Source organism: Cebus imitator, unplaced genomic scaffold (assembly GCF_001604975.1).
Source record: "Cebus imitator isolate Cc_AM_T3 unplaced genomic scaffold, Cebus_imitator-1.0 Scaffold8, whole genome shotgun sequence".
NCBI classification, from domain to species: domain Eukaryota; kingdom Metazoa; phylum Chordata; class Mammalia; order Primates; family Cebidae; genus Cebus; species Cebus imitator.
The window spans coordinates 3,374,727-3,388,887 of record NW_016107323.1 but is presented as its reverse complement, the minus strand read 5'-3'; the positions used below and the strand labels follow the sequence as shown (position 1 = coordinate 3,388,887).

At 37.9% G+C, this 14,161-nt stretch overlaps 1 protein-coding gene and 1 pseudogene across 4 annotated transcripts in view; one reads left to right on the top strand and one right to left on the bottom strand.

Moving 5' to 3' along the window:
• The window catches only part of POLR3B (RNA polymerase III subunit B), a 137,037-nt gene that overhangs the window by 118,044 nt on the left and 4,832 nt on the right, over positions 1-14,161 (bottom strand). For all 3 annotated transcript variants that reach the window (XM_017540805.2, XM_037742963.1, XM_017540813.2), the window contains exons 2-6: positions 12,723-12,755; positions 10,012-10,068; positions 9,868-9,932; positions 6,736-6,811; positions 6,409-6,509 (exon numbers count right to left, since the gene is read on the bottom strand). In XM_017540805.2, coding sequence (XP_017396294.1) covers positions 6,409-6,509; positions 6,736-6,811; positions 9,868-9,932; positions 10,012-10,068; positions 12,723-12,755 — 332 coding nt within the window. The remainder of the gene's footprint in view (positions 1-6,408; positions 6,510-6,735; positions 6,812-9,867; positions 9,933-10,011; positions 10,069-12,722; positions 12,756-14,161) is intronic.
• On the top strand, positions 1,105-3,715 carry LOC108312758 (annotated as a pseudogene). Its single transcript, XR_001828775.2, has one exon. The product of XR_001828775.2 is annotated as a hyaluronan mediated motility receptor-like (transcript).

The window sequence follows — 14,161 nt, the reverse complement described above, 5'->3', positions numbered from 1 at the left end:
AAAAAAAATTAACTAGGTGTGGTGGTGGTGCACTTATAGTCCCAGTTACTCAGGAGGCTGGAGGTGGGAGGATCATTTGAGCCCAAAAGGTTGAGGTTGCAGTGAGTCATCTGAGTGTACCACTGCACTTCAGCCTGGGTGACAGAGTGAGACCCTGTCTCAAAAGGACCAAAACAAAACAAGATAGAACAAAACTTTGGTACGACAAAAGCATATAACTCAAAGTGATTGATCTGATCCAAGTTAAAGCTTTCTAAGGTCTTTGTCCTTGCCAGGAGGAGAATAAAGATATTGTTTACTTTCAAACTTTAAGTATGCTTTTCAAAATTTCCAAGGTAACATAAACAGAAATACTGTATGTGACTTTTAAATCAATTGGGGAAGGGTTAGAAAAAAAGTTTTCCATTACCTAAGAAACAAAAATGGAAAAAAAAATAAAACATGAAAAGCTACACAGTTTTAAAATATAAAATAAGTTGACAGATTTATATTCAAATATATGTATATATGTATGTATATATATAAAACAAATATAAATGAACTACATACTCAAGACAAATTTTTTAAAAATCTAGCCATATGTAGTTTACTTCAACTAAACTCAAAACACAAGGACATGTAAGAGTTCTTTTTTTTTTTTGAGATGAAGTCTCTCTCTGTTGTCCAGGCTGGAGTACAGTGGCACAATCTCGACTCACTGCAACATCTGCCTTCTGGGTTCAAGCAATTCTCACATCTCAGTCTCTAAGGTAGCTGGGATTACAGACGTGTACCACCACAACTAGATAATTTTTGTATTTTTAGTAGAGACAAGGTTTCATCATGTTGGCCAGGCTGGTCTCGAACTCCTGACCACAGGTGATCTGCTGGCCTCAGCCTCCCGAAGTGTTGGGATTACAGGCATAAGTCACCATGCCCAGCACATATAAAAGATTAAAAAGACAATATTTTTTTTAAATGATATACCAGAAATATAACCAAAAGAAAGCAAATGTGGCTATACTAAGAGCAGACGAAGTAAGATTCAAGGCAAAGAATATCACCAGAGATAAAGAAAATAAATATATAATAATCAAAGGTTCAATTCACCAGGAAGACTAAACAATTTTAAACTTCTATGCACCTAATATTATAGCTTCAAAAAAACAAAGATACACAAAAACATACGGAAAATGGACAAATCCACCATGATAGTGGGAGATTTTAACATGCCTAATTGATAGAACAAACAAATCAAAAAGCAATTAAGATATACAAAACATCTAAACAACACGATTAACAAGTTTGATCTGACGGAAAAACACAGACAATGGCACAAAACAACTGAAGAATACCCCTTGTTTCCAAATAAACATGAAATATTTATAGAAACAGGTGTATAAAGTTCCAAAAATTGACATAAAGCACCAATTGGGAAATTTTAAGTCTTCTAAATAACTCAGATTAAAAAGGAAATCATAATGGGAAGATAGGAATAAGAATATTCTCATTTCAGAGGCAGTGATAATCCTCATTCAGTTGCAGAGGGGTGCCAATGACTTTCGGTTTCTGGAGCTGGCTGTCAACATGTCCTTTCCTAAGGCACCCCTGAAACGATTCAACGACCCTTCTGGTTGTGCACCATCTCCAGGTGCTTACGATGTTAAAACTTCAGAGGTATTGAAAGGACCAATATCCTTTCAGAAATCACAAAGATTTAAACAACAAAAAGATTCTAAACAAAATCTTAATGTTGACAAAGATACTACCTTGCCTTCTTCAGCTAGAAAAGTTAAGTCTTCAGAATCAAAAGAATCTCAAAAGAATGATAAAGATTTGAAGATATCAGAAAAAGGATTTGTGTTCTTATACAGGAACATGGTGCTCAGGACAGGCGGATCCAGGATCTGGAAACTGAATTGGAAAAGACGGAAGCAAGGCTAAACGCTGCATTCAGGGAAAAAACACCTCTCTCTGCAAATAATGCTTCACTGGAAAAACAACTTACTGAATTGACCAGGACTAATGAACTACTAAAATCTAAGTTTTTGGAAAATGGTAACCAGGAGAATTTGGGAATTCTAAGCTTGGAGCTGATGAAACTTAGAAACAAAAGAGAAACAAAGATGAGGGATCTGATGGCTAAGCAAGAAGGCATGGAAATGAAGCTACAGGTCACCCAAAGGAGTCTCAAAGAGTCTCAGGGGAAAATAGCCCAACTGGAGGGAAAACTTGTTTCAATGGAGAAAGAAAAGATTGATGAAAAATCTGAAACAGAAAAACTCTTAGAATATATCCAAGAAATTAGTTGTGCTTCAGATCAAGTGGAAAAATACAAGCTAGATATTGCCCAGTTAGAAGAAAATTTGAAGGAGAAGAATCATGAAATTTTAAGCCTTAAGCAGTCTCTTGAGAAAATTACTGTTATATTATCTAAACAAGTAGAAGACCTAAATGCGAAAGGTCTGCTGCTTGAAAAAGAAAAAGAAGATCATGTCAACAGGAATAGAGAACATAATGAAAACCTAAATGCTGAGATGTGAAACCTAAAACAGAAGTTTATTATTGAACAACAGGAACGTGAAAAGTTTCAACAAAAGGAATTACAAGAATAATCTTCTAGTCTTCATCAGAAGCTGTGTTCTTTTCAAGAGGAGATGGTTAAAGAGAAGAATCTCTTTGAGGAAGAATTAAAACAAGCACTGGATGAGCCTGATAAATTACAGCAAAAGGAGGAACAATCTGAAAGGCTGGTCAAGCAATTGGAAGAGGAAACAAAATCTAGAGCTGAGGAATTAAAACTCCTAGAAGAAAAGCTGAAAGGGAAGGAGGCTGAACTGGAGAAAAGTAGTGCTGTTCATACCCAGGCCACCCTGCTTTTGCAGGAAAAGTTTAACAGTACAGTGCAAAGCCTTGAAGATGTTACTGCTCAATTTGAAAGCTATAAAGCGTTAACAGCCAGTGAGATAGAAGATCTTAAGCTGCAGAACTCATCATTACAGGAAAAAATGGCCAAGGATGGAAAAAATGCAGAAGATATTCAGGGTCAGATATTGGCAACTGAGAGCTCAAATCAAGAATATGCAAGGATGCTTCTTGATCTACAGACCAAGTCAGCACTAAAAGAAAGAGAAATTAAAGAAATCACAGTTTCTTCTTTTCAAAAAACAACTGATTTGCAGAACCAACTCAAGCAACAAGAAGAAGATTTTATAAAACAACTGGAAGATGAAGGAGCAAGAAACGCTGGAAAAGAAAATACAATGGCAGAATTAACTGAAGAAATTAACAAGTGGCGTCTCATTTACGAAGAACTGTATAATAAAATAAAACCTTTCCAGCTACAACTAGATGCTTTCAAAGCAGAAAAACAGGCATTGTTGAATGAATATGGTGCAGCTCAGGAACAGCTAAATAAAATAAGAGATTCATATGCTAAATTATTGGGTCATCAGAATTTAAAATAAAAAATCAAGCATGTCGTGAAGCTGAAAGATGAAAATAGCCAACTCAAATCGGAAGTATCAAAACTCCGCTGTCTGCTTGCTAAAAAAAAAAACAAACTGAGACAAAACTTCAAGATGAATTGAATAAAGTCCTAGGTATCAAACGCTTTGATCCTTCAAAGGCTTTTCATCATGAAAGTAAAGAAAATTTTGCCCTGAAAACCCCATTAAAAGAAGGCAATACAAACTGTTACTAAGCTCCTGTGTAGTGTCAGGAATCATGGAAGTAAACATCTGAAAAACCTGTTGAAGATAATTTCATTCATATTATTATTGATATTGTTATTAATATGTTTGACATGGGTATTTTATAATGTTGTATTTAATTTTAACTGCCTATCCTTAAGTATGTGAAAGGAACATTTTTTACCAAAGTGTCTTTTGACATTTTATTTTTTCTTATAAATACCTCCTTCCTAATGCTCACCTTCATCATCTCATTCTGAACCCTCTTGCTGGCTTTCCAGCTTGCAGTGCATCTGATCAACTCAATATTCCTTTAAGTCAGTATCATATTATTATCCCCCTGTTCTGAAACCTTAGTTTCAAGAGTCTAATCTCCAGATTTTTCAGCTTGATCCTGGAGGTCTTTTCTAGTCTGAGCTTCTTTAGCTAGGCTAAAACACCTGGGCGTATTCTGGCCTCTACTTTGATTCTAATAATGCTCACTCTGTCCTGCCTATTATCCTTCCACTTGTCCAGTTCAAATAATAAGGACAAGCCTAACTTCATAGGAACCTCTCTATCTTTAATCAGTTGTTTAATAATTTACAGGTTCTTAGGCTCCATCCTATTTGTATTAAATTTGGCCTTTAAGCCTGCATTTTTAACAAAGTCTTCAGTTAATTCTTAGATACACTAAAAATCCAAGAAACTCTGCATGTAATTATTACTTTATAGTTTGTCATATAGTGCTTGTCATCTGCATGTCTACTGAGCATTTTATATTTATGTAACATGAAATAAAGTTATACAGTAAGTAATTTAACCAAAAAAAAAAAAAAAGAATATTCTCATTTCATATCAAGGGAAATGAACACACTGACTAAAGTTATATAATATGACATAAAGATATAAAATATTACAGTTACTACAGCAACCAAAAAGAGAATTAAAAACAAGAAGGAGAATTTGGAGGAGGAAGGGAGAAGCAAAGTAGGTGACACAAATAAGCTAAGACATAACCCATATATCAGGAGGCAAAAAATGTCTGTATTTAATGTATCAAGAAATAGAGGTCAAAGCACTGCATTTAGCTATGAATACTGGCCAGGCCTGGTGGCTCACACCTGTAATCCCAGCACCTTGGAAGGCCAAGGTGAGTGGATCACATGAGGTCAGGAGTTCACAATCAGCCTGACCAACATGGTGAAACCCCATCTCTACTAAAAATACAAAAAAATTAGCCACGCGTGGTGGCAGACACCTGTAATTCCAGCTACTCGGGAAGTTGAGGCAGGTGAATCACTTGAACCTGGGAGGCAGAGGTTGCAGTGAGCTGAGATCATGCCACTGTACTCCAGCCTGGACAACAGAGTAAGACTGTCTCAAAACAAAACACACACACACACACACACACACACACACACTAAAGTTATGGATATAATAACCCCCAGAAAAAATAACAGAAATTATTATGAATTTGGGAATGGGTCTAAAGGTGAGGAAGGGCAGGGAGGGAGGTTACCATTTTGAATCAAATGTTCTTATGTACTGTTTGATTTCTAACCAAATATAAATACAATTTGGATTAAACTAAAATCTTTTTACTCCAAAAAATAAATGAGATTACATATGTAATTTAGATAATGCATAGTACATATAAGCATTCTAATTAATAGAGGTCATTTTTTATGAATGCAGAGCTAACAAACAATATTGCCTATCATAGTATGGCACATAGTAGGTATTCAACAAATACTACTTACATGCTCCCTCTTTAAACCAGGATTTAAACCCAAAATCTTACTAATTTATGTTTTCCTCTAGTCTCTCTTGCCTTTCCTTCACAAAAGTCAATCCAGTTCATAATTTAGCAACGGTCCAAAATTTAAATGGACACAAGTATGGTCCATATATAAGACAGAAAGAAGTTCTCGTCTTAACACTGATAAATAATCCTGCTAAAACCAGAATATTTTAATATCTTACTTATTTTTCTAACTGAAGAATGAGGAGAGAAACAATACAAATTACCCATTCCTTTGAGTGAAATATATATGTTTGCTTTAACATAAAATTCTAGACTTCTAGACCACTTACCAAATGGTGCAGTAATTACATACGCCTGTCTTTCCTGACAGCTGTGAATGAAGGCAGCCAATAGGAGCTGTATTTTGTGTATCTTTTACTCACCTAAGTACTCAGCAACATACATAAGAAGTGACAGGCAGTTGGTGTACATTTGTTAAACAAATGGATATTTATTAAGCTCTTAGCACTTTTGAGAGGGGAAAACCACTTGAACAGAAATTATGTGGATTAAATCTAAAGTCTAATACCATTATTAAACTCAGAATATTGTGGGTTTTGTCCATTTCTACAGGAGAGTCAATATATTTCCCTAATCAGGAAAGGCAGACTGCAAAAATCCAAGTGGATACTATCATTTCCAAACCTGTACCAGGCAAATGAATAATTTCTCCCTTAAATACTTGTAGATGAGAAAGTGTTTCCCTAGCATCTTAGAGTTATAGTAGGAAAGGAAAACATTTTCCTCAATTTTTTAGGAAAGGTTTTACCATTAATAAATAGTAACAACCCCAACTATGTGCTGGACATTATTCTAAGTGCTTTACATGTGCTGACTCTTTCAACCCATGAAATAGGCAGCATTTCCTTCATTTTTCAGATGTGGAAATGGGGTCACATCACAAGGCTGGCACCCACGCAGTGTGGCTCTAATACAGATTTCATTTCTCACCTGCCGATGGGTAAGGCATTGCGGATAATCCTCTGGCTGCCTCGGGTATATTCAATATCCACTGTAATGGGGGCAGAGTATGTCATGTCCCTCAAACGGCACTGAAAGACAATCACGTATCTGACAGTTACTGCTCTTTCTGTAATAGAGTCCTGACCACTTCAAAGTGCTCCTTCTGCAGAAGTATGGCCCACATTGAACTCTGATCCCCTTTTCTCAGAAGAATATCCCCCACCCCGCCCCATTTTTAAATTATCTTTTAAGAGTATATATTAAGGGCAGACTCTGAGTTCAAGCAAGTCCAATTAAAGTAAGGTTCATAATTACCTCATGAGGGGACACTGGTCTAGTTACATTGAAGCTTTCTTCAACATCAGGCAGCCCAACATAGATATTAAGATATCTGAAAAGCAAGTTAGTGCAGTATGAATTATATTTCTTCAAAGACCATAAAAGCAAACAAGTTATTTTCCTTCCAAATGCAAAGATTATGTTTTGACAAATGCTTATCTTGATAAGGATGACAAATTGAGTATTAAAATTGGAGATCTTCTTGAAGTGACTGTACATATAGCTTTACAAAGGAGGGAAAACATTGCCAAAGTATCTTTTAAAAAATAACACGGGCCAGGCATGGTGGCTCACGCCTATAATCATAGCACTTTGGAAGGCCAAGGCGGGTAGATCACTTGAGGTTGGGAGTTTGAGACCAGCCTGACCAACATGGAGAAACCCTGCCTCTACTAAAAATACGAAATTAGCTGGGCATGGTGGTGCATGCCTGTGATCCCAGCTACTCGGGAGGCTGAGGCAGGAGAATCACTTGAACCCAGGAGGCAGAGATTGCCGTGAGCCGAGATCGTGCCATTGCACTCCAGCCTGGGCAACAAGAGCAAAACTCCATTTCAAAAAAAAAAATTGTAAATCTCTTTACAAAATTACTAGAAATACAGCTCCCTAAAAACAATACTTAATGAAAGAAAGAGCACAGTGCAAAGAGTACTGATGGTATGGAAACAGGGTGGAAAGAACTGGAAGTGGAACAACTATTTTCTGAATATACCTTTTTGTGCAGGTCTAACTCTTACAATCATAATAATGTTTCACATACTGAAAAAATAAAGGAACTAACGTTAAGTAACCCTGGGAGACAGTATTTTGATTGGACATTGTAAGGCTAAAGATAAAAAGGACAGTGCACAAATATTACACTCTAGTAAATCTTATACTCACAGAGATATAACAATTCTGGAACTTTATGTATAGTCTAGGATTGAAAAAAAAGTACAGATAATGGAAGTCAGAATTCTCATTATTGGGATAAAAGTTACAAGTAAAAGGGAAAACGTTAGAATGAGTCCTGCAGTGTTGAACTGAAAGTGGAGATATCAGTCTGCATGGTTTTTAATACATGTAAAAATGCATAGGATAAAGAAATACAGATGTGTCTGCACGTATGTGTTCATATACATGCAGATATTTCTGAACTCTGCCTGCTGAAATCTTAGTGTCCATATCTTGGATTCTAAATGCTGTTTTCCAGTAAAAGGAACTCTAGGAATCCTTGGATTCCCAACACAGGACAGGGACATATCAGATGAACCACATCTTATGGTACGAGAAAGCAAAGGAGTGTTCAAAAAATAATGGTGGCATCTTGAAAGGACACAGGAGTCAATCTGAAGGGTCTCCCTATGGTCAAAGCTAAAACAGTCTGAACAACAGAAAAATGATAGTACTGGATATATATATGAGAGTACTCATAGAATAAAATAAAACATCCATGAGTCCAAATTGATATAAATTAATATATAGAGAGATAAATGAGGGGAAGAGAAAGCTATTCCATACAGAATTTCAGTATCAATGCAGAAGGAATGATGGAAATAAAGATTAACCGTTAGGTAAGCACCACAAAAACTGTTTTAAGAATCATCAGTGTATGCTAAAATTGTTGGTGAAATTATAAGAAACGTTATTTGCATAGTCGCGAAGAATCTGCCCATAAGATACTTATTTTTTTTTGAGACGGAGTTTCACTCATGTTACCCAGGCTAGAGTGCAATGGCGCGATCTCGGCTCACCACAACCTCCGCCTCCTGGGTTCAGGCAATTCTCCTGCCTCAGCCTCCTGAGTAGCTGGGATTACAGGCATGCGCCACCATGCCCAGCTAATTTTTTGTATTTTTAGTAGAGACGGGGTTTCACCATGTTGACCAGGATGGTCTCGATCTCTTGACCTCGTGATCCACTCGCCTCGGCCTCCCAAAGTGCTGGGATTACAGGCTTGAGCCACCGCGCCCGACCCCCATAAGATACTTATTAATTACAAAAGGAAAAATAACTTTTCAGTGGAGAAGTCTGTAAGATTTTACCTTAACCAGGTGAACAAAGTTAAAATCATCAGTAATAAAATATAGTGGCATCTGTAACCCCAATACGAATCAGTGGGAATAGCTTAAAACATTGCTTCTGTGGTATTCTTGCCAAAAATGCATAACCCAATCTAATAATGATCAAATGTCATACAAACTCAAATTTAAGGAACTTCTACAAATATTGAGCAGATTGTTCAAAAGTATCAAAGTCACAAAAGACTAAGAAAGACTGGGGGACTTCAAAAATTGAGGAGACTAAGGATACAAGACAATTAAACATAACATGGAGCTCTGGATTGATTCCTACACCAGAAAAGGATATTTGTGAGAAAACATCAAATGAGATCTATAGATTAGTAGACAACATCGTATCAGTGCTAACTTCCTGGTTTTATTATTGTGCTATGATTATGTAAGATGTTAATATCAGTGAAAGCTTGGCAAAGGATATTGAAGAACTCCTTGTACTATTTTTGCAATTTTTCTTTTAAACTTAAAATTATTTCAAAATAAAAATTTAAATATTTAAAATCTAACAGTTTCAAAAACTTCACAATCATAACTCGTTATAATTTGCCAATTAAAAATGTAATTTGAGCACTTTATAATAGAAGACAATTATTTTATTTTATCTTACTTCATTTTAGTTTATTTTTTTGAGTTGGAGTCTCACTGTCACCCAGGCTGGTGTATAGAGGCACAATCTCAGCTCACTGCAACCTCTGCCTCCTGGGACTGCAACCTCCGCCTCCCGGGACTGCAACCTCCGCCTCCCGGGCTCAAGTAATTCTCCTGCCTCAGCCTCCTGAGTAGCTGGGATTGCAGATGTGCACCACCATGACTGGGTAATTTTTGTATTTTTAGTAGAAACAGGTTTTCACCATGTTGGCCAGGCTGGTCTTGAACTCCCGTCCCCCGGTGATCTGCCCACCTTGACCTCCCAAAGTGCTGGGATTATAGGCGTGAGCCGCTGTGCCCGGCCAAGACAATGATTTTAAAAGAATTTTGATAGCAACTTCACTCACTTTTAAAAATGTTAGACATAACCCAAACAGCAAATTAAGAATAGTTGGTTCCTTACTTTAAGTACCACATAGGGTCAGCGTCACTTGTAACCTTTTCATTGGCTTTCATTATCTTCTTTATCTGTAGTGGAAAATGCAACATTAGGAAAGACTCCGGCTTCCGATTAATCCTTGGTTTATGTCTAATGTCTGATGCTTACCTCTACATTAATAAAATAGTTAAACGAATCTATATGCTGTTTCACAAGGCCTTTCACCTAAACAGATAGAAAGTAAACAGTAGGTTAGCAACAAAATAATAGATCATGTAATGGAATCTAATCATGGGTGAACATCAAATTTTTCTCAAAATCAAAGTGAGAAAAAAATCCACGAATTTAACAAATCTTTTCATTAATATGTTCTAATTCCATTTCCGCATCATCTTACTAGTACATCCTCAAGAGTTTTCCTCCTTGAGAAGAAATCTGACTCTTGGAAATCAAAATATGAGTACATGAATATATGGCCATGTGCCACATAACAACATTTCATTCTACTATGAACCACATATATGACAGCAGTCCCATAAGATTATAATGGAGCTGAAAAATTCCTGTCGCCTAATGACTTACGGCTTGATTTGATTTCATAGAGTATATTTCTGAAAAGACTGACCCTTTCCTCAAGAAGAGCCTCCAACAGGTCCTTCAAGAAGTACTGCAGAAGCAGCCACTGCCATCATAGAAGATGATCACTCTATGTGTTACCGTCCATGAAGACCCTCCAGTGGGACAAGGCAGTGATACTGATGATTCTGGCCTTGGCTAATGTGTGTATTTGTATCTTAGGTTTCAACAACAGAAAAAAATAGAGACAGAGTCTCCCTCTATTGACCAGGCTGGAGTACAGTGGTGCAATCTCAGCTCACTGCAATGTCAGCCTCCCAGGATCAAGCAGTTCACGTGCCTCAGCCTTCTGAGTGGCTGGGATTACAGGTGCCCGCCACCATGCCCAGCTAATTTTTGTATTTTTAGTAGAAATGGGGTTTCACTATATTGGCCAGGCTAGTCAGTCTCGAACTCCCTGCCTCAAATTATCTGCCTGCCTCGGCCTCCCAAAGTGCTGGGATTACAAGCGTGAGCCACTGTGCCTAGCACCTTCTTCTCCATTTATGTACAGCTTCTTTTAAAAAATAAAAAGGCCAGGCAAGGTGTCACATTCCTACAGTCACAGCTACTCAGGAGGCAGAGGCAGGAGGATCACTCAAATCCAAGAGTTGAAATCCACAGCCTGAGCAATGTAGCAAGACTCAGTCTTCTAGGGCTAAAGAAAAAAAATTTTCTTGATCTTACTACCATTTTATTTGATTCTTGATCACTCCCCTACTTAAAAACTCAATAGTTTTGTAAGGCTTTTAGAAAAAAAGCCAAATCCTTAGCATGGCTTTCAAATCTGATAAGAAATCTGGCCCTGACAACTTTCCCAGCCTCATTTTCCAGCATCCTGCCCTCTGTCCATAACACTCAACTGAACTGGACAAAACGCTACTCATTTTTCTTTTTTCTTTTTTTTGAGATGGAGTCTCACACTCTCGTGCTATTGCCCAGACTGGAGTGCAGTGGCACAATCTTCGCTCACTGCAACTTCCGCCTCCCAGGTTCAAGCGATTCTCCTGCCTCAGCTTCCCAAGTAGCTGGGATTACAGGCACCTGCCACCATGCCCAGCTAATTTTTTTGTATTTTAGTAGGGATCGGGTTTCACTATGTTGGCCAGGCTGGTCTCAATCTCCTGACCTCGTGATCTACCCACCTTGGCCTCCCAAAGTGCTGGTATTACAGGTGTGAGCCACTACACCTGGCCTCATATTTCAAGTTTCCATTCTTTCACTTAGCACAATGGTTTCAAGATTCATCCATGTTGCAGCATGTAATAGTGCTTGATTTCTTTTTATTGCCAAATAATACTCCATTGTACAGATATATCCCATTTTGAGTATCCATCCAGCAGTTGATGTTCATTTTATGAATAATGCTGCTATGAGCATTTGTGTACAGGTTTCTGCCTGGACACGTTTTTCTCTTGGGCAGATACCTAGGAATGGAATTGGTGGAGGATGTGGTAACTTTTTATTTAACCATTTGAGAAACGGCCAGCCTGTTTTCCAAAGTGGCTATAACACTTTACCTTCCCATCAGTAGAGCAAGATGGTTCCCGTTCCTCCACATCCTCATTAACATTTGATTCTGATTATAGTTATCCTAGAGGGTGCCAAGTGGTCTCTCACTCTGATACACACTACTTCTTAACGTAAGCTCTTAGAAACTGAATTGAAGCCCGACACCACATCATTTCATATTCAGCAGCTCCCCTGACTGGTCGCTGTTTCCTGCAGACCCTGTGGAGACTCCTCTTGAACACCTTGATTGAGACATGCTCTCTGCACTCAGCTTTCAGCTTAAACCATCTTCTCTTAAGATGTGGTTTACGTCTCATTTCATTTGGGTGGGCCTTTCTGACCGTTACTCTTTTGCCAATAGTACTTTGGCTTTTAATCATGTGTCATGCTACTATGCATGTTTTACTACTTCTCTCTAAAATTAAGACTACCACTCCCCAAACATGCACCTTTCAGTCAGCGATTTTACCTTATAATTCCAAAACTAGCAACACAGCTATACAAAATCAAAAAACGTTGGTGACAAAAACTTAATCTTTAAAAAATGGCGTATTTCAGCTGGGCATGGTGGCTCACGGCTATAATCCCAGCACTTTGGGAGGTCAAGGAGGGCAGATCACAAGGTCAGGAGTTCGAGACTAGCCTGACCAACATGGTGAAACCCTGTCTTTAAAAAAAAAATTTTTAATGGCTTATTTCTTGACTTTTTCATCTGAAAAATAAGCAATTATTATTAAATGTGAAATAATTACCTTTAAAAATGCTGGGAGCAGCCTCCATTTTTCCTGTGAACCAAAACAAGAAGAATATCAGAACTCTGTACCAGCAACGATACTTTCATAAGCTGTTTTACTGTACCAAAATAAGCAAAGGAAAGTAAATCGAAACAGAAAGAACAAATTTTAACCACTTTTATGGAAATCACGTGTGTGCACATGCATATAAGTATGTATGTACATACATACACTACAGATTTTCTAAATAGAATATAACTTAATCTCTTCTTGATGACTCAAAAGTTTAAGCACTTTTCAATCCTTTATTTTATTCTCATGACACTTCCTAAGTGGGGTTTGCCAGTTTGATAAAGGGAAAAAAATAAGGCTCAGAGAGTCTGGTGGAGGAGCTGGGTCTCAACACCCAAAGGGAGTTCTTTCTCCCTCCCATTCTCTCAACTATTGTCTGATCAGAGCTCATCTCAGGGCTACAGAAGGCTGGCACATATGGTGACTGCTTCCTATATTGCCTGAGCAACTGGAGGGTTAGTTACAATTTATGGAGATGAGAAACGTAGTAACGGCAGGTTTAGGTGTGGAGGGGCTACCAGAAATTTGGTTTAGGTGTGTTAAGCTTGAGATCTCCATTGGACATTCAGGCAGAAATGTCAAGGAGGCAACAAATGAGTCTGGAATTCCGTAATGGAGTAGCCTGGAGATGTAAACTAGGGAGATATTAACAACTGGATGACAATTAAAGGCATGTGATGGATGAGATCACCTGTGGAGTGTAGATGGAGAAGAGTTCCACAAAGTGAGACCAACCAAGAACAATCCAACAATTAGAAAGGAGGAGCAGGAGGCAGCTCCAGCAAAGGAGACCAAGGAGTGGCCCGGGAGGGTGGGAGACTCCTGGATACAGTCAAACACATTTTCCAGAAGGGAGGGAGGCAATGCTAATCTATGATGACAGAAATCAAAAAGTGGTTGGGGGGGGATAGACAGAAAAAGGTCATAAGGGAACTTTCTGGGGTGATGGAAATGTCCACATATAGCACATAACTGTAAAACTAATGTAACTGAATATCTAGAATCCATAGATTTTATTATATAAATTATGCCTAAATTTAAAAATAGAAAAATGAAAATGATATAGGTTGAACTGTGTCCCTCTCAAAAATCATATGCTAAAGTCCTAACCCCCAGTAATCAGAATGTAACTGTTTTTGAAGATGGGGTCTTGATAAAGGTGACTAAGTAAAATGAGTCATTAAGATGATCCCTAATCCAATACAACTAGTGTCCTTATAAAAAAAAAAAAAAAGAGGCCGGGCGCGGTGGCTCAAGCCTGTAATCCCAGCACTTTAGGAGGCCGAGGCGGGTGGATCACGAGGTCAAGAGATCGAGACCATCCTGGTCAACATGGTGAAACCCCGTCTCTACTAAAAATACAAAACATTAGCTGGGCATGGTGG